General features: G+C 37.7%; 1 protein-coding gene across 8 annotated transcripts in view; it reads left to right on the plus strand.

Moving 5' to 3' along the window:
* Positions 1-20,499, plus strand: part of pyd (polychaetoid) — a 174,418-nt gene that overhangs the window by 79,865 nt on the left and 74,054 nt on the right. The window contains exon 1 of one of the 8 annotated variants that reach the window (XM_067786965.1): positions 10,389-11,548. The exons of the other annotated variants lie outside the window; for them this stretch is intronic. Coding sequence (XP_067643066.1) covers positions 11,462-11,548 — 87 coding nt within the window. The 5' untranslated portion in view covers positions 10,389-11,461. Of the gene's footprint in view, positions 1-10,388; positions 11,549-20,499 lie in introns of those variants that run through there. 8 annotated transcript variants of the gene reach the window in all.

Raw genomic sequence — 20,499 nt, forward strand, 5'->3', positions numbered from 1 at the left:
ATTACCCTGACGGGTTCCCGGCGAATCCTGAAAACCATCCTTAAATGATCCCGAAAAAGTCCCGAAATGACCCTGACGGGATCCCCAAAGGATTCCGAAAACTATCCAGAAATGATTCCGAAAGGGTCCGCAAATGATCCCGTATTAGTCGAGAAAAAGCCCCGAAATGACCCCGACAGGATCCCGCACGAATCCCAAAAACCATCCAGAAATGATGCCGGTAGGTATCCCAAATGATTCCGAAATATTCCGGAAATGACCTCGTCGGCATCCCGGACGGATCCCGAAAATTATCCAGAAATGATGCCGGAAAGGTCCCCAAATGATCCCCTAATAGTCCCGAAATTACTCTAATGGGATCCCGGACGGATCCCGAAAACCATCCAGAAATGATGCCGAAAAGGTTCCCAAATGATCCCGTATTAGTCGCGAAAAAGTCCCGAAATGACCCCGACGGGATCCCGGACGGATCCCGAAAACCATCCAGAAATGATGCGGAAAGGGTTCCCAAATGATCCCGTATTAGTCGCGCCAAAGTCCCGAAATGACCCCGACGGGATCCCGGACGGATCCCGAAAACCATCCAGAAATGATGCCGGAAGAACCCCCAAATGATCCCGAAAAAGTCCCCAAATGACCCCGACGAGATCCCGGACGGATCCCGAAAACCATCCAGAAATGATGCCGGAAGAGCCCCCAAATGATCCCGAAAAAGTCCCCAAATTACCCTGATGGGATCCCGGACGGATCCCGAAAACCATCCAGAAACGATGCCGAAAGGATCCCCAAATGATCCCGTATTAGTCGCGAAAAAGTCCCAAAATGACCCCGACGGGATGCCGGACGAATCCCGAAGACCATCCAGAAATGATGCCTAAAGGGACCCAAAATAACCCCGAAAAGGTCCCGTAATGATCCCGGAAACCATCAAGAATTTATCTCTCGAAGATACGCAAATGATCCCGAAAGTACCCCGACGGGATCCCGGACGGATCCCGAAAACCATCCAGAAATGATGCCGGAAGGGTCCCCAAATGATCGCGAAATAGTCCCGAAATGATTCCGGAATAGTCCCGAAAATGTCCCAAAATAACTCCGACGGGATCCCGGACGGATCCCGAAAACTATACAGAAATGATCTCGGAAGGGTCCCAAAATGATCCCGAGATAGTCCCGAAATTACCCCGGCGGGATCCCGGACCGATCCCGAAAACCATCCAGAAATGATCCCGGAAGGGTCTCGATATGACCCTTACGGGATTACAAATAAGGTGAAGCTAATTATAAAACCATGTTAATAAGGCAGCAGGCGTATTGGAGCGAATGAAAAGTTACATAGAAACATACAGGTAAAGCTAATAAAAGCGTGCTAATAAAAACAATTGAAGGAGGGCGGATGGCGGGAGTAGAAGGAGAGGACCACTGATCGTTCCTCTAAAATTGTCGAGATCTCGATCTGTATGTGCCAGATACCAAAAACTCTTGATTTTGGAGAAAATTTATTTTGAGTTATAACAATTTATATATTTTACACCAGAGGTGGAGAGAAGGGGGAGGGAGACGGAGAGTGTCACTGCTCACTTTGTAAGCCCTCGACTTATTTGACTTCTTGAGTCTGTGATATTGGTGAAGGCCAGTATACGTAAAGTTATAATGTGTAAAAATTATTAAAAAGTAATTGCTCGAAGGGGTCGTGGAACCCCCACCCCTCTTTCCATGTTGGAAAAAAATTTCGCTAGTAGACTACTGTCTGTGTCCCAAATTTCATCAAAATCCGTGTAGCCGTTCTGACGTGATTCAGTCGCAAAGACTAGAAAATATAATAATTAAATTATAACTGTTCCTAGGGGGCGGGGACCTCCCCCCTTTTGAAAAATATATAGCTAGTAGATCCTTCTAGACTATTGGCTAAATGTGTGCAAAATTTCATCCAAATCGGTCCAGCCGTTCTTACGTGATTGAGTCACAAAGACAAACGTCTGGACAAACATCCAAACATCTTCACATCCAAACTTTGCCATTTATAATATACTAGCCTTTACCCGCGGCCCCGTCCGCAAGGAGAAAATGAAATATGTGGGCTATTCACGTTAGCCTGCTTATAAAGTTATCTGTTTAAAATTTTTTTTCTGTCTAATGCATTTTATTTTTGTAATTGAGTAAAAAAAGAACTTTATGAGCTGATAACCTGATAGGATCCCAAAATGATAACGAAATTATCCAGAAAAAGCCACGAAATGACCCCGACGCTATCGCGGACGGATCCCGAAAACCATCCAGAAACGCCCCGGAAGTGTTTCCAAAAGTTCCCGAAGTAGTTCCAAAAAAACCCGAAATGACAACGACACGATTCTAGACTTATCCAGATAACCACACAGAAATGATGCCTGAAGGGTACCAAATTGATCCCGATATAGTCCCGAAAAAGTTCCGAAATTACCCTCACGGGCTCCCGGACGGATCTCAGAAACCATCCAGAAAATATCCAGGAAGGGTCCCTAAATTATCCCGACTAACTCCAGAAAAAGTTCCGAAATGGCTCCGAGGGGATCCACGATGGATCGCGAAAACCATACAGAAATGATTCCGGAAGGATTCCAAAATGATCCCGAAATAGTCCGGAATTGACCCAGATGGGATCCCGCACAGATCCAGAAATGATCCCGGAAGGGTGCAAAAACTATCCCGGAAAAGTAACAAAAAATCCCGAAATGGCTCCTACGGCATCCCGGACGGATCCAGAAATGATCTCGGAAGGGTCCCCAAATGATCCCAAAATGGTTCCGAAATGACCCTGATGGATCCGGCAAACCATCAAGAAATTATGCCGAAAGGGTCCCAAAATGATCCCGAAATAATACAGAAAAAGTCACGAAACGACCCCTAGAGGATCCCCAAATGATCCCGTATTAGCCCCGAAAAGGTCCCGAAATAACCCCGACGGGATCCCGGACAAATCCCGAAAACCATCCAGAAATGATGCCGGAAGGAATCCCAAATGATTCCGTAAAAGTCCCGCATTAATTCCGACGGGATCCCGAACGGATACCGAAAATCATCCAGAAGTGATGCCGGAAAGGTCCTCAAATGATCACCTAATAGTCCCGAAATGACCCTTAAGGGGTCATGGACGGATCCCATAAACCATCCAGAAATGATCCCGATATATTCCCGAAGAAGTCACGAAATGACCCTGACGGGATCTCGAACACACCCCTAAATGACCCTGACGGGATCCCGGACAGATCCCGAAATCCATCCAGAAATGATCTTGGGAGGGACCCCAAATGATCCCGAAAAAGTCCCGCGATGATTCCGAGGGGATCCTGATCGGATACCGATAACCATCCAGAAGTGATGCCGGAAAGGTCCTCAAATGATCACCTAATACCAAAATGACCCTGACGGCATCCCGGACTGATCCCAAAATCCATCCAGAAATGATCTTGGGAAGGTCCCAAAATTATCCCGAAATAGTCTAGGAAAAGTTCAGAAATTACCCTGACGGGTTCCCGGACGAATCCTGAAAGCCATCTCTAAATGATCCCGAAAAAGTCCCGAAATGACCCTGACTGGACCCCGAATGGATCCCGAAAACTATCCAGAAATGATGCCGGAAATGTCCTCAAATGATCACCTAATAGTTCCGAAAAGACCCTGACGGGATCCCGAACGGATCCCGACAACTATCTACAAATGATGCCGAAAGGGCCCGCAAATGATCCCGTATTAGTCGAGAAAAAGTCCCGAAATGAACCCGACGGGATGCCGGACGAATCCCAAAACCAGCCAGAAATGATGCCGGAAGGGACACCAAATGATCCCGAAAAAGTCCCGCAATAATTCCGACGGGATCCTGAGCGGATACCGAAAACCATCCAGAAGTTATGCCGAAAAGGTCCTCAAATGATCACCTAATAGTCCCAAAATGACCCTGACGGCATCCCGGACAGATCCCGAAATCCATCCAGAAATGATCTTGGGAGGGTCCCAAAATTATCCCGAAATAGTCTGGGAAAAGTCCAGAAATTACCCTGACGGATACCGGACGAATCCTGAAAACCAATCTTAAATGATGCCGAAAAAGTCCCGAAATGACCCTGATGGGACCCGGAAAGGATCCCGAAAACTAACCTGAAATGATGCCGGAAAGGTCCTCAAATGATCTCCCAATAGTTCCGAAAAGACCCTGACAACTATCCAGAAATGATACCGAAAGGGCCCGCAAACGATCCCGTATTATTCGAGAAAAAGTCCCGAAATGACCCCGACGGGATGCCGGACGAATCCCAAAAACCATCCAGAAATGATTTTGGAAGGGACCCCAATGATCCCGAAAAAGTCCCGCAATTATTCCGACGGGAATCTGAACGGATACCGAAAACCATCCAGAAGTGATGCCGGAACGGTCCTCAAATGCTCACCTAATAGTCCCAAAATGACCCTGAGGGCATCCCGGACAAATCCCGAAATCCATCCAGAAATGATCTTGGGAAGGTCCCAAAATGATCCCGAAATAGTCTCGGAAAAGTCCAGAAATTACCCTGACGGGTTCCCGGACGAATCCTGAAAGCCATCCTTAAATGATCCCGAAAAAGCCCCGAAATGACCCTGACGGGATCCCGAAAGGATTCCGAAAACTATCCAGAAATGATGAAGGAAAGGTCCTCAAATGATCACCTAATAGTTCCGAAATGACCGTGACGGGATCCCGAACGGATCCCGACAACTATCCAGAAATTATGCCGAAAGGGTCCGCAAATGATCCCGTATTAGTCGAGAAAAAGTCCCGAAATGACCCCGACGGGATCCCGGACGAATCCCAAAAACCATCCAGAAATGATGCCGGTAGGTATCCCAAATGATCCCGAAATAATCCCGAAATGACCTCGTCGGCATCCCGGACGGATACCGAAAATTATCCAGAAATGATGCCGGAAAGGTCCACAAATGATCCCCTAATAGTCCCGAAATTACCCTGATGGGATCCCGGACGGATCCCGAAAACCATCCAGAAATGATGCCGGAAGAGCCCCCAAATGATCCCGAAAAAGTCCCCAAATGACCCCGACGATATCCCGGACGGATCCCGAAAACCATCCAGAAATGATGCCGGAAGAGTCCCCAAATGATCCCGAAAAAGTCCCCAAATGACCCCGACAAGATCCCGCACGGATCCCGAAAACCATCCAGAAATGATGCCGGAAGAGCCCCAAATGATCCCGAAAAAGTCCCCAAATGACCCCGACATACTCCAGAAAAGGTTCCGAAATGGCTCCGAGGGAATCAACGACGGATCGCGAAAACCATACAGAAATGATTCCGGAAGGGTCCCAAAATGATCCCGAAATAGTCCGGAAATGACCCAGATGGGATCCCGCACAGATCCAGAAATGATCCCGGAAGGGTCCAAAAACTATCCCGGAAAAGTAACAAAAAATCCCGAAATGGCTCCTACGGTATCCCGGACGGATCCAGAAATGATATCGGAAGGGTCCCCAAATGATCCCAAAATGGTCCCGAAATGACCCTGATGGATCCGGCAAACCATCAAGAAATTATGCCGGAAGGGTCCCCAAATGATCCCGAAATAAAACAGAAAAAGTCACGAAACGACCCCTAGAGGATCCCCAAATGATCCCGTATTAGCCCCAAAAAAGTCCCAAAATGACCCTGACGGGATCCCGAAAGGATTCCGAAAACAATAGAGAAATGATGCCGGAAAGGTCCTCAAATGATCCCCTAATAGTCCAGAAATGATGCCGAAAGGGTCCGCAAATGATCCCGTATTAGTCGAAAAAAAGTCCCGAAAGGACCACGACGGGATCCCGGACGAATCCCAAAAACCATCCAGAAATGATGCCGGTAGGTATCCCAAATGATCCCGAAATAGTCCCGAAATGACCTCGTCGGCATCCCGGACGGATCCCGAAAATTATCCAGAAATGATGCCGGAAAGGTTCCCAAATGATCCCCTAATAATCCCGAAATTACCCTATTGGGATCCCGGACGGATCCCGAAAACCATCCAGATATGATTCCGAAAGGGTTCCCAAATGATCCCGTATTAGTCGCGAAAAAGTCCCGAAACGACCCCCACGGGATCCCGGACGGATCCCGAAAAACATCCAGAAATGATGCCGAAAGGGTTCCCAAATGATCCCGTATTAGTCGGGAAAAAGTCCCGAAATGCCCCCGACGGGATCCCGGACGGATCCCGAAAACCATCCTGAAATGATGCCGGATGAGCCCCAAAATGATCCCGAAAAAGTCCCCAAATGACCCCGACGAGATCCCGGACGGATCCCGAAAACCATCCAGAAATGATGCCGGGAGAGCCCCCAAATGATCCCGAAAAAGTCCCCAAATGACCCCGACGATATCCCGGACGGATCCCGAAAACCATCCAGAAATGATGCCGGAAGAGCCCTCAAATGATCCCGAAAAAGTCCCCATATGACCCCGACGAGATCCCGCACGGATCCCGAAAACCATCCAGAAATGATGCCGGAAGGGTCCCCAAATGATCGCGAAATAGTCCCGAAATGATTCCGGAATAGTCCCGAAAATGTTCCAAAATAACCCCGACGGGATCCCGGACGGATCCCGTAAACTATACAGAAATGATCCCGGAAGGGTCCCAAAATGATCCCGAAATAGTCCCGAAAAAGTCCCGAAATTACCCCGGCGTAATCCCGGACCGATCCCGAAAACCATCCAGAAATGATCCCGGAAGGGTCTCGGTATGACCCTTACGGGATTACAAATAAGGTGAAGCTAATTATAAAACCATGTTAATAAGGCAGCAGGCGCATTGGAGCGAATAAAAAGTTAGATAGAAACATACAGGTAAAGCTAATAAAAGCGTGCTAATAAAAACAATTGATGGAGGGCGGATGGCGGGAGTAGAGGAGAGGACCACTGATCGTTCCTCCAAAATTGTCTAGATCTCGTTCTGTATGTACCAGATACCAAAAACTATTGATTTAGGAGAAAATTTAAATTGAGTTATAACAATTTATGGATTTTACACCAGAGGGGTAGATAAAGGGGGGCGGGCGGAGGGTGTCACTGCTTACTTTGTAAGCCCTCGACTTATTTGACCCCTTGAGTCTGTGATATTGGTGAAGGCCAGTATACGTAAAGTTATAATGTGTAAAAATTATGAAAAATAATTTCTCGAAGGGTCGTGGGACCCCCACCCCTCTTTCCATGTTCGAAAAAAATTTCGCTAGTAGACTACTGTCTGTGTCCCAAATTTCATCAAAATCCGTGTAGCCATTCTGGCGTGATTCAGTCGCAAAGACGAAAAAATATAATAATTAAATTATAACTGTTCCTAGGGGGCGGGGACCACGCCCCTTTTGAAAAATATATAGCTAGTAGATCCTTCTAGACTATTGGCTATATGTGTGCAAAATTTCATCCAAATCGGTCCAGCCGTTCTTGCGTTATTGAGTCACAAAGACAAACGTCTGGACAAACATCCAAACATCCAAACATCCAAACATCCAAACATCCAAACATCTAAACATCCAAACATCCAAACATCTTAACATCCAAACTTTCCCATTTATAATATATATTAGATATTAGATTAGATATTAGATTAGATTAGATAATATATTAGATTTTTCGCAGTTATCACTTGGAACTGTTCCAAAGATTTTCAGAAATTGATTGATTTTTTTCGGAGTCATTTAAATTTGTTCTCCAGACATTTTCGAATGTTCTCAAAAGACTATTTATACTTCCTTATGATTCCAGTTTCTTGAGCTATTTTTTTTTTTTATATTTTAAGATGTTTTCGAGAATTGATGCATATTGGACCGATACCGTCATCCCTTGTCAAATTTGGTCTCGAGACAAATCGGTTTCGGCGTTGTGCCATCATCAGTGTCGATTTGCGTTCGCTCGAGTTGTCTAGAAGTAAATTTTCGGAATTATCCTTTTTCAATACTTGTTTCTAAAAGTAATGCGTATATTTTAACTTGTAATGCTAATGGTTTAGGACTTATTTGAATTTTTCGGAGTTACTACCCGGAATTATTCCAATTTTTAAGAAAACTTACTACTTTCTTTTGGAAGTTAATTTTACGAGATTTGTTACTGTAGGCTATATATCAGAAGTATTCGTCTTCAAAGCTAATTTCCGTATATTTTCAAATTTCTGCTAATATTTTAAAAATTATTCATATATATCAGGGTGGGTGGACGTAAGTTAACCGATATCGCGCCATCGATTTTTCGATGGGATTTGGGCTCAGGAAAAAAAGTTCCACTACGCATACCCGAAAAAATAATTTTCGAGCCTGCAAAATTTATTTTTTTTTTTACTGCGAAATTTCATTTTTTGTTTTTACTTTTTTCGACTTTGGTTTTTAAGGTTTTTTCATGACCTACTAAAAAAATGTTCATATGTATACCCTGTCCGACCCAGAAATGTCCGCTAAAAACGTTAGCAGTAACAGTTTTTTTGAAAAAAAAAAATTTTAATTTTACAATCAAATGAAAATTTTTTTTAGTAGGTCATGAAAAAAAACCTTAAAAGTCAAAGTCGAAAAAAGTAAAAAAATGAAATTTCGCAGGATCGAAAATTATTATTTTTTATGTATGCGTAGTGCAGCTTTTTTTCCTGAGCCAAATCCTATCGAAAAATCAATCGAAGAAAAATTTACATATCGTAACAAAATTGGGTACAGATATTTTCTTTATAGCAGGAAATATTTCTAGAAGAAATGGACGAGATCTTTTAAAGACCACTACAACTTAGATATAAAACAAGTTTAAAAGGGTCGTAGACTAGAATAATTAGCTATGACTTAGCAAAAAATTGTTTTGAATCAATGATATTTCACTTATCATAAAACTTGAGGAAATGGGGAGACATTTTTTTTAAACGGGCGGTGCCACGTGTTATGTAGAAAAGTAATTTATCTGAAATGAAATGTACAGTTGAAGCTCACGCTGAGTATATAATGTTCGGTTACACCCGAACTTAGACACCTTTACTTGTTTTAAGTATAATGTTGGGCCCATTCCTAATATTTTCTGAGTTATTTCTTTAATATTTAACAAATTTTTTTAAGTTAAAATTCCACACTATATATATTGTGGCGAACATTAGCATTTCTAACATCACTAATCTGTTACTAAATAATCACAACAACAAAAAAGCAAGCAGCCACACTTATGTACATGTACACATTAAAGCAAGCAGCCATACTTATGTACAAGGCAACGAAGAATATTCCATACACATAACCAGCAGCTTGAAGCAGAGAGATTATTTCACATACACATATGTAGTCAGCAGATAAGATTGAAAGGGTAAGAGAAACAATTACACACCAGATTACCATGAGCTAAGAGCAGAAGTTGTTACTCACACATTCACACGCATATAGCTAAATAAGATATAACTGCTCCAGAAGGCGTGTTCGTGAAAAGTCTACATGTTAGGAGAAATATGCGAACGAGGCAACAGAGAGTTTGATTTAAACACGCTTTAGTGAAGTATAATTATGAAGTACTACTCCCAAAGTAGTCTAAATAAAGACCATTTTGCAATACTGAATATTGGAGTTATTTATTCGGCAGTTCAGCGATTCGAACGTTAGCAGAAGGTGTATAATTATCAGGAATTTCCCAAAAATTTGTTACAATATTATTTAAATTGTTTTTGTTTTTATCGGCCTATTGATAAATGATTCAAGGTTCAATTCGGGCTCAAGGCCAGAACAATAATTTTTTTCTAATGATAATTATTGTTATTTTTTAATTTTTCTAAATTTGAAAAATTGTATTTTGTTTTTGGAATAGTAAGTAGAAAATTTTTTCAGACAACCTGCCATAGCTGCGCAGATAGATCCATTTCGAAGGGTGCTAATTATTGTTCTGGCCTTGAGCTCGAATTGAACCTTGAATATTATTTATTATTTATTATCCAGTATTTACCAATTTATTATAAATTTTTTCGAATTTTATTGGAGTAATTCCACTACTCACTGTCGTAGCATTTGCTCAATTACTACCACTCAATAGCTACTAAATTGTAATCGTGTCACCTTTCACGAGCAACAAACCGATACGAAATTCTTTAAGCGTCACTTAAGCAATAGTCTTTAGTTGCTTAACATTCTACTAAATTGGCTTTTTAATTGGTTTGGCAGCACATTTTACACTTTAACTTAACATAAACCACTTGAGGTCACTCAACAACTCGATACGAGTCAACAAATGGTTTTTGAGTGAAATTTGAGTTACAGCTAAAATGCAAAGCGTTTAACATTTTCATTTCGAGTATGTTTGCGCGCACCTGGCTAACATTAAGTTTGAGTGTTGTTTGAGCAGTATCAACTTCGCTCGATTGCATGCAGTTGCTGTGTATCAAAAGCGTGTAGGGTGTCGTCGCGAGTGGTCGAGATTTACGGATAAATTTAAGGAACTGTGCTATATACGAAACGTGCGTGAGGCGAGTGAAGTGTGCGGTGCGGTGTTTGCCTACCTGTTTTTGAAACATTGGAATCTGTACTTTTTCTTACTTGTTGCTGTTGCTGATTGCTTGCTTGCTCGTGCCTCTAAATAATTATGCGCTGTGCTGTGGTTGTCTATTGAAGAAGAATGGCTCATATAATACGCATGTTTGTTTTAATATAACTAAATGGCTGTGGCAAGGGTGATATGGTGAAATAATTGTAAAATATTATTTGAGAATGTTGATTTAAAGTTGGCTGCCTGAGAAATAGAGAATTCAAACTAAGAATAAGCAAATGATATTCCAAAAATAAAAAAATCTATAATTATTGATATTACTCGAAGATAACCAACGACAATACGAACTAAAAATGTGATAAAAAAAAATTGTATGTAATATATGAATTAAGTGCAAAAATTTAAAAATTGCATAGAAATATTCTTTATTTATGAATGTGTGTGTTATTATATCAATATACTAGTACCCTCCATACATTAAATTTCAATAAAAAAAAATGAAGAACTGGTGGTTCCTGTCCTCTACCCAAATATGAAAAAATTACCTGTTTGCGTTATTGCTGCTACTGCATACAAAAGAAAAATCGGCGAACCTGTTATTTGTATGCACATGTGAGTGTATGTGTGTTTTGCTAAGACGCACACACATGCATACAAACAAAATCACAAAACAATAAAATCATATAAATATTAAATGTAATATATGTATGTTATATTGTAATGAAAGAAAAATCAGCAACAAAGCTCAAGACCAGCCCAAAGCAATAAAATCTGCATTCAAATAAAAAAAATTTAACAAACAAAAAAAGAGAAAAAAAAAAACAAAAAAGTGTTTACGTTGTGCTTTCAAAATGCAATTGCTGCCACATTTTATTGTTTGCAACATTTATAAACGAATTGGCCTTTAAATATCTACCAAAAAAGTCGTTGTTGGTTTTTAAAAATTTTCGCGCTTGTTACATATAAAATGGATAGTGGTATTGGTTCGCTTGCAGCCGCCACCAATCAGCTAACATTGTCAAATAATAATTTTCGTCATGACTCACAACAGCAGGTAAAAATGAAAGTTTATGTGGAATTTTAATAGCTCTGCTTCATTATAATACATTTGCACAATATAATCAACAAACAAATTGCACACAATAACAAAATTGTTGCTTAAGATTGGCGCTGCTTAGGCTGCAATAAACAATGATTGTGGAGCATGAAAATTGTGGTTTTTGTTGAAAAACTTGCAAAAATTGCAAAATTCCAAAACCAGTGTTGCAATAATTTATTACTACGCACAACAACAAAATTATGGAATGTTAGAAAAAAATTCGTAGTAATTCCGAATTTTTTCGGATTTAATTTTCAGCAATGCGCGGTTGTTTCTTATATTTTCCAAGGCATTTTTGGCAATTCCAATGCTTCCAATTTCTTTGTAGAAATTTTTTTTAATTGTTCCGAATACAATCAGTTTTTTCGAAGTAATTATTCGTTTTAGGATTTTATATTTATATTAAAAATTAATATTTTTGTACCTATTTTTTATAATTAATCCCAAATGTTTACGGTTAATTTCTTTTAATATTTTCTCGCCAGTACTATGAAGCTTTTCGTTTTGGTTTTTTAAAATAAGTAAGAATGTTTTTGGAATTTTTATTAGGAATTAGTGCAAATATTTTTCAAAAAAAGAAAAATCGGAGCAATTTTTTTTCAAAATTTTTCGGAAGTATGAAGTATTTTGCACAAGTTTTTCCAAGTTATTTTTGCAGCTATGTACCCCGAATTTTATTCGTATTAACATTTTGAATTATTTCAAAAATAATCAATTTTTTTCAAAGATATTGCACAGCGTAATTACGAATATTTTAGGAGCAATTACGATTTTTTTAAATATTTTCGGAGTTTTTTTTTTCAGAACCAATCCCAATATTTACCATTAATTTATTTCAATATTAAGAATGTTTTTGGTATTTTTATTAGGAATTAATCCAACTAATTTTCGAAAAAAAATCGGAGTAATTTTTTTCAACATTTTTCGGAAATGTGACGTATTTTGCACAGCAATTAAACTACAAAATTTTCGAATATGAAAATACGCAGTACTTTTGAGATTTTTCGTGTTTCGCTTTCAGCTCTGTGAAGTTAAATCTGATATTTTCCAAGTTATTTTTGCAGCTATGTACCCCGAATTAACCTTTTGAATTATTTCGAAAATAATATATTTTGTTCGAAGTTATTGCACAGCGTAATTACGTATATTTTAGGAGCTATTACAATTTTTTAAATATTTTTGGAGTTTTTTTCAGAACCAAACTCAATATTTACGATTAATTTATTTTAATTTTTTTTCGGACGTACTATGAAGTTTTTCGTTTTGATTTTTTAAAATAAGTAAGAATGGTTTTGGAATTTTTATTAGGAATTAATCCAAATATTTTTCGAAAAAAAATCGGAGTATTTTCTTTTCAGCATTCTTCGGAAATATGACGTATTTTGCAAACCAATAAAATTAATAAACCTACAAGTTTCGAACATGAAAATTCGGTGTACTTATGAATTTTTTAGTAGTTCGTTTTCAGCACTGTGAAGTTAAATCTGATATTTTCCAAGTTATGTTTGCAGCTATGTTCTCCGAATTTTTTTCGCATTAACTTTTTGAATTATTTCGAAAATAATAAATTTTTTCGAAGTTAATGCACAGCGTAATTACGAATATTTTAGGAGCTATTACGATTTTTTAAATATTTTCGGAGTTTTTTTTCAGAACCAATCTCAATATTTGCGAGTTTAATTCAATTTTTTCGAAATTTGTCCGCATTTTTTAGGTGTTAGTTTTTAAGACTGCGGAATTATTTCTTATATTATCTATGTTATTTTTCGCAGCTATGTACTTCGAATTTTTTCGCAGTAATTTTTGTAATTGCTCCAAAAGTAACACATTTCTGTGACGTTCGTGTTCGGAGTGATTTCGACCTTTTTGAGAGTTAATGCGATTTTTTAAATATTTTCGTAGCTATTTTGCAGAGCTAATATTCACAAGTATATTCCAATATTTTTCGAAAGTACTCCGAATTTTTTCGAACTGTGTATTTTTTTTTTTAAATTAAATAAATAAAAAATGTAAGGCGCGATAACCTCCGCAGAGATTTTAGGCCGAGCTTCTCTTCCAATTTGCGTCGTGCTCCTTTCTTAATTTTCCCTACAAATTGGCGGGATGGGACTTACTTGTTTTTATGCCGACTCCGAACAGCATCTGCGAGGCATATGAGTTTTCACTGAGAGCTTTTCATGGCAGAAATACACTCGGAGTGCTTGCCAAACACTGCCGAGGGGCGACCCCCCTTAGAAAAATTTTCTTTTAAAAAAAAAAACTTGGTTCAAAAATTTTGATGTTGCTTTTCCCGGGGTGTGAACCTAGGATCTTCGGTATGGTAGGCGGAGCACGCTACCATCACACCACGGCAGCCGCCGTGTACGAATATTTTCAGAATTTTTTTTAATAGCATACCGAGTATATTCGGAGTTTATATGAGTTTTTAAATTATTTGTGAGACTTCGGAACAATTTCGTTTTTCTTCGGAACTATTCTTTCGAACCATTCCGAATTATTGTGCTATTTATTTTAATATGTTTATGCGAATCCGCATGAATCAGTTAATTTTCCGGCTCGCACGAATACTTTCAGAGTTTATTTCCAAAACTTACGAATACTTTCGGTGCTGTTCCGATTTTCTCGGAAGTATAAACATTTTTTTTTTGGGTTGGTTTTCGGTATTATTCCCAATATGTTCGAAGTGTTTACGTTTTTTCGCAGTTGTTTTAGAACTAATTGAAGTTATTGCAAATAACCCAGACAGCAAACTGGATAAATAAGCTTTAAGTAACAGTAACAAAATTTCCTCTTCAAATTATCGTATCGAATCATAACTGTAAAAGAATACTTATTGCTTTAAATTAAATTAAATTAAAATGTTTAATCTTCATGTGACATAAATATAATATTTTAAATTTACGCGAAAAGCAATTACTCACTCTACAAACCTTCGAAGCTTACATATATGGCGCCCGCAGGCACAAGAACTCCTGAAGCCATATGGAGAGGCAAGGCCAGATTTCCGGAACCAAATAAAAACGAACCTTTTTCAAATTTCATTAGCGAATTTAAGACTTAAGGAAGGTATCCTACAAATATTTTTTTTTGACAGTACCCAATGTATGTTCCCTGCTCGGGCGCCATATATGTATACATATGTCTTGAAAGTTTTGAAGACTGGTCTTGCTGTAGAGTTGTAGTAGTATTTTGCTCGTTTATTAACAAAAAATGGGCTTAGCTAACAGACTAAAAAATTCTGCTTTCAATGACAATATAAAAATTTTCCCAATTGTTATACAGAGAGGTCAATTGTGTAGTGCGTTCATTCAATCAATCAAAATTTATTCAACAAAGCCAAGAAAATTACATTCGTCAAGTGATCGGCACCAGAATTGATGACGATTCTATCACCCTTGATAGAACTTAGGCGTCAAACTCTATCATACCTACCGAGTAATTATATCAATGGCTTAAAAACTCTAAGATTTTCACTAACATAAACTCCGACTTAAAAAAAAAACATTAAAAGAAGTCTAGGTCGGTTAAAATAGGGTGATCTGACCGGCCTGTACAAACCATCAAAGCAAGAAACTAAGCAACGAGGAAAAGCTTCCTTCAGAATATTTCCCGTTCTGAAGAGGAAACCAGTAAAAGTAGATTAGTATTCTGCATTTCTTTACTTTGGAAATATTGCAGCCGAAGTGACATTTGGCGCCATTTGCAAAAGTTATAGAGACTTCCAATAACGTGAGTACGTTTGGCCCATTCGGTACTCTTGGAATATAAAATCATATTTTATGTCTTATAAAGACCTTAAAGTATATTTTTAAGCATAAATTTAGATTGGAAATGTATTTTATAAACGCCTTAATCAGTATTTCCTGCGCATTTTGGGTTGCCCTACTAATGAGACAAATATTTTAAAATTATTCACTAAAACGACTTAAGAAATGAACTTGCTTTTTTAGACACAGAATTTATTTGCAAGCTTCTAAGACTAGAACTTAATATGCTTTAAAACTGTATTTCTAGTGTTTATTATCGAAACTTTTAGAACTTTTAAACGATATGAATAAATATTTGGAGCGTGGATTTATACTGAATTGAAATAAGATTTCTATGACAAATTTTAAAATGTAAATAAAACATGCCAGTTCTGAGTGTGTTACATACATACATTTACACATACGAGTCCATATATGAAATGGGGTACAAATGTAACGAAAGACTTAAGCAACGAACTTGCTTTGTTCGAAGAAAAAACGACTTTATATAAAGAAGAAATTGTTTTCAATTTTTAAAAAGGATTACAAGGAAAAGTTTAACCACAAATTCCACATAAAATAGTTTCATAAATACTTTAATTAAAAAAAAGTCAGACAAAAGACTTAAGACACGAACTTGAGTTTTTACACAAAGAAATTCCTACATATCGGTAAACTGATAAATACATACGTATATGAATAAATACATATATCAATGCACATCTACATATACACAATCACAGCCCTATTACGTAGTCAACCCCTTAGCGCTAGCAACCAGAATGAGCAAGAACCAGAATGATTTATTTTTGTTGTTGCGCGAGAAAGATCTTGATTTCTTAAACCAGTTTAACTTTCAAGCCGACTGCACATTCAATGCTCTGACTAAACGCATTCAAAGCGTCATTTTGCATAACGTTTCTTAACCCCAAACAACAACATGATTGCTATCCAATTGTGATTTTTATTATTTGATTTGATTATATGAAGTTGTTGAGCGCATGCGCGCCTATACTTACGGTTAGTTGCCTACGTTGATTGCTCAGTCGAAAGCGAATTAAGTAAATCTGGTTATGATGATAAAATATGTATATATGTACATACATACAACAATGGTTAGTTAAGAGTGTGAGTGGAATATTTTTTTATTGCTTTGCTTGCTTACAGTTTTACATACATACATTCAAGTGGTGTTTTCATTGTTCTTGTTATGGACTTCTCTATAAAAAAGTTTACTCCATTAAATGTAGAAATGCCCAGCATAAAATTCGAGCCTTATATAAGGCTTATTTCATATGGCCAAAAGGCTTATGGTATCAGGCCTTAATTCTATAAAGACTATGACGTACTCCTTATAATATAAAAATAAGTTTCTGTTCTCAGGCATAAGGATTATCTCAAAGATAACGTTGTGCCTACGGTTTATAGCCTATATAAAGTAAGGCTTACATAAGGAGTCATTATAAGCCTTTATGAAGAATATAATAACTTTGTAATAAGGCTTATGGACCAAATCAAATAAGGCTTCCATTATGCCTTACTGTAAGGTGCTGCTTGTTATGTATTAGGACCTTTTATCGAAGGCTTGTAACCCATTAAAAATCAGTGTTTTCTTAACTTAATTATAGGGTTAATGTACGAGGTAGCATAAGGGAAGGTCTGCCATAAGAAAAATAAAAATAAAATCCATTTTCCTTAAAAATGTAACGAAAATTTATCGACTAGAGCTGGGTTCTAGTTATCATGTATCATTTAAGTTTAGGCAACATTTATTTTTTATTTTTATACCTTTCATGAAAATGAAATGGTATATTAAGTTTGCCACGAGTCTCAAATTGTAAATACTTAAAGGAAAATAGATAGACCCGCAAATAAGTATACCGAAATGATCAGGATGAAGAACTGAGTTGATTTAGCCATGTCCGTCTGTATGTTTGTATACAAACTAGTCCCTCAATTTTTGAGATATCTTCATAAAATTTGGTGAGTGGGAATATTTAAGTGTCCGATTAGACATTTGTTGGAACCGGCCGGATCGGACCACTATAGCATATTTCCCCATACAACTGATTTTTCATAAAAGAGGATTCAAACTTCACCATATGCTTTCGTATATTGCACATATTGTTATCTGAAAAAATGGATGAGATCGGTCGAATGTATAGCATACATCCCCCACAACCGATTGTTCAGATAAGAAGCTTTTCGTAATTATTGACCCATTTTAACAACTAGAGGCATCATATTTCACCTAATGCTTACGTATATGGCAGGTATTTTTGTCGGAAATATTCGAAGAGATCGGTCGTAAATATAGCATATGTCTCCTACAACCGATTGTTCAGATAAGAAACTTTTCGCAATTTCTATACCATTTGAACAGCTAGAAGCTTCAAATTTCAGCAAAAACTTACGTTTATATATTGCTAAGATAAGTAGCTATTTCATGCAGACCACAAAAAACTTGAAACTTTGCAGACTCACACAAAGTACCTACCTATTTTTACTTCCTTTATATTAGGTCGGTGAATGTTTGAATGTTCCGCTTTTCATACAAATCTTGCAATCGATTTTTAAGTAACTTCTAATTGAGCTACAAACGTGAAACTTTACAAATAGGGTAGAACACCGTGACAATGCAACAAAAGAAAAAAAATTCGTTAGGTGGCGCACGGATCGAAATAATTAGATAAGAATTTGAAAATTTTCAAACCAGCTTTTAAGTAACTTCTCGATGAGCTAGAGACTTGAAATTTCAAACTTAATTCAGAGGTCGATGACAGCCGATGATACGATACAAAAAGATTCGCTAGGGGGCGCAGGGGATATTCAGAAAAATCGTATTATTATGTAAGTTCACAGATAGGATAAGAAAAGGATAAAAAAAAATCCGTTAGGTGGCGTACGGATCGAACTATTTAGATAATAATTTGGAAATTTGGTGTTTTGAGATCGATTTTAGAGTAACTTCTGATTGAGCTACAAACATGAAACCTCAGAGACAGGCTAAGACATCGTGACAAAAGAACAAAAGGAGAAAAAAATCCCGTTAGGTGGCTCACGGATCTAAAAACTTAGGTAATAATTTGGAAATTTGAAACCGGCTTTTAAGCAACTTCTCGATGAGCGAGAGGCTAAAAATTTAGAGCTTAATTTACAGGTCGTTGACAGCCGATGACACAATACAAAAAGTTTCGCTAGAGGGCGCACGGACTAAGATATTTAGAAAAAGCGGAGGGATTTTGGGATTGATTTTTATGTAAGTTCTCATTGAGCTACAAGCGTAAACAGAGAGTTTCAGACACCGAGAAAATGTAAGAAAAGGAGAAAATAAAATTTAAAAATATTATATAAATTGATAAAAATCAGCAAAAAAGTCTCCTTATATAAAGAGGTATTCTTGCTAAACTTTGATTTTTAAATTTTGACATAGAAATTGCAAAAATATTTATGAGAATTAAAAATATAAAGGTGGAGCGCAATTGATTGACTAATAATATCTCCTTTCCTACTAACTTTCCAATCCAAGTAATGTGCGCGCCACTTTTATATTTTTACTTCTCATAAATATTTTTGCAATTTCTATATCAAAATTTTTAAATCAAAGTTTAGCAAGAATATGTCTTTATATAAGGAGACATTTTTCGCTAATTTTTGTCCATTTATATAAAGGAAGTGCTTAAAATTTTTTTATTTTATTTTTATTTTTTATTTTATTTTTATCTTAAAAATGGCTTAGGTATGTACATCTATTCACATTATATTTCTTATCTTATACAACCAATTATTTGGATATTACGAATGGGATATGATTATTGTTCAGCTCCATTCATGAGAGGTACGAAATCTTCGGCTGTGCCTCGTCCTTACTTGTTTGGTTTACCTTAGCGATAAGACTTATTTGTAGCGTAAATAAGCCTAAATAAGGCGTTCCTATAAGGCATATGACTAACCTTATTCTGAGGTTTATCTGTCAGGAGTGAAGCTTGTATTCCTTGTTGTTTACAACTGCTTATGCCAGTTTTTGCTGGGTGTCGCATGCATGTGATAGAGCGTGCTGGTGTGTTTGTGTGTGTGATATAATTTAGTTTATGAGACAGCTTTTCGTGCTACTTATAGATCACTTTCATTACTATTAAATAATTTATGTTTTCTTTAGTATCTTTTTAATTATCGCATTGTTTTAGTTTTTAAAGTGAAATTTACAAAGCGTGAAATATATGTCGAATTTTTCTCATATACATACTAGAGATATACGCCGCCGATTTTGGTCGTTTTTCGCACGTCGCCGCCGAATGTCAAAAATATCGGCGTGTCGGCGAGGCGTCCGGCGCGTTACTATATTTTCTACTCGTTTAAGACTGTTTAGGCCATTTATTGTTCATGTCGAAAATTGGTCGGATATGGTCGAAAGTGGTATCAACTGATGCGCATCACTGCCAGTTAAAAGAAACTAATAGCGAAATTTAACTCTTTATTACTATCAAAAGTTATTTAAAATAACAGGCGCTTTCGATGTCAACTCAACACGGACTTTCCATCACCCAATTCAGCAAGTTATTAAAACAAAATACTAAAAGAAAAGTTGTATAATAAATTTATATGCTCACTTTGCATAATTCAAATAAAATTACCCAAGGCGAAAATGTTTTTAAATTGTCCTCAAGAATAAGCGAAATCAGTGATGCAAAATCCTTTAGTAGGTTCTAGGGGAATAAACACTCCTTTGAAATTATTCTTACCTCATACTTAAGTTGAGGATATATGTACTTATGAGAAGGGTTTGAAAAATCAATAAGTCTTGCATTCAAACATCTGCTGTTTATTTGCGAAGCTATACAATAGCGTATGAAATGTTAATTTTGATTTTCACCCTTCATCCTTCGTGATATGGGTTATATGCTTTCTGATTTCGGACACTCTAGCCTTCTTACTAGTTTCGACTTTATCCCGGACAGGACGGACTATTGCATGCCGGTGGCCGCTCCCTATACAACCTTCACCCCAGTCATTCCCCCGAGGAGGGCATGGGACCGGTTAACTTGTTCACGGATGGGTCGAAGTTGGACGGAAAGGTTGGCGGGGGGTCTTTTGTCAAGAGCTAAATGTAAGCCGCAAGTTTAAGTTGGCTGATCACTGCAGTGTATTCCAAGCGGAAGT

Source organism: Eurosta solidaginis, chromosome 1 (genome assembly GCF_040869045.1).
Source record: "Eurosta solidaginis isolate ZX-2024a chromosome 1, ASM4086904v1, whole genome shotgun sequence".
In the NCBI taxonomy this organism is placed as follows: Eukaryota; Metazoa; Arthropoda; class Insecta; order Diptera; family Tephritidae; genus Eurosta; species Eurosta solidaginis.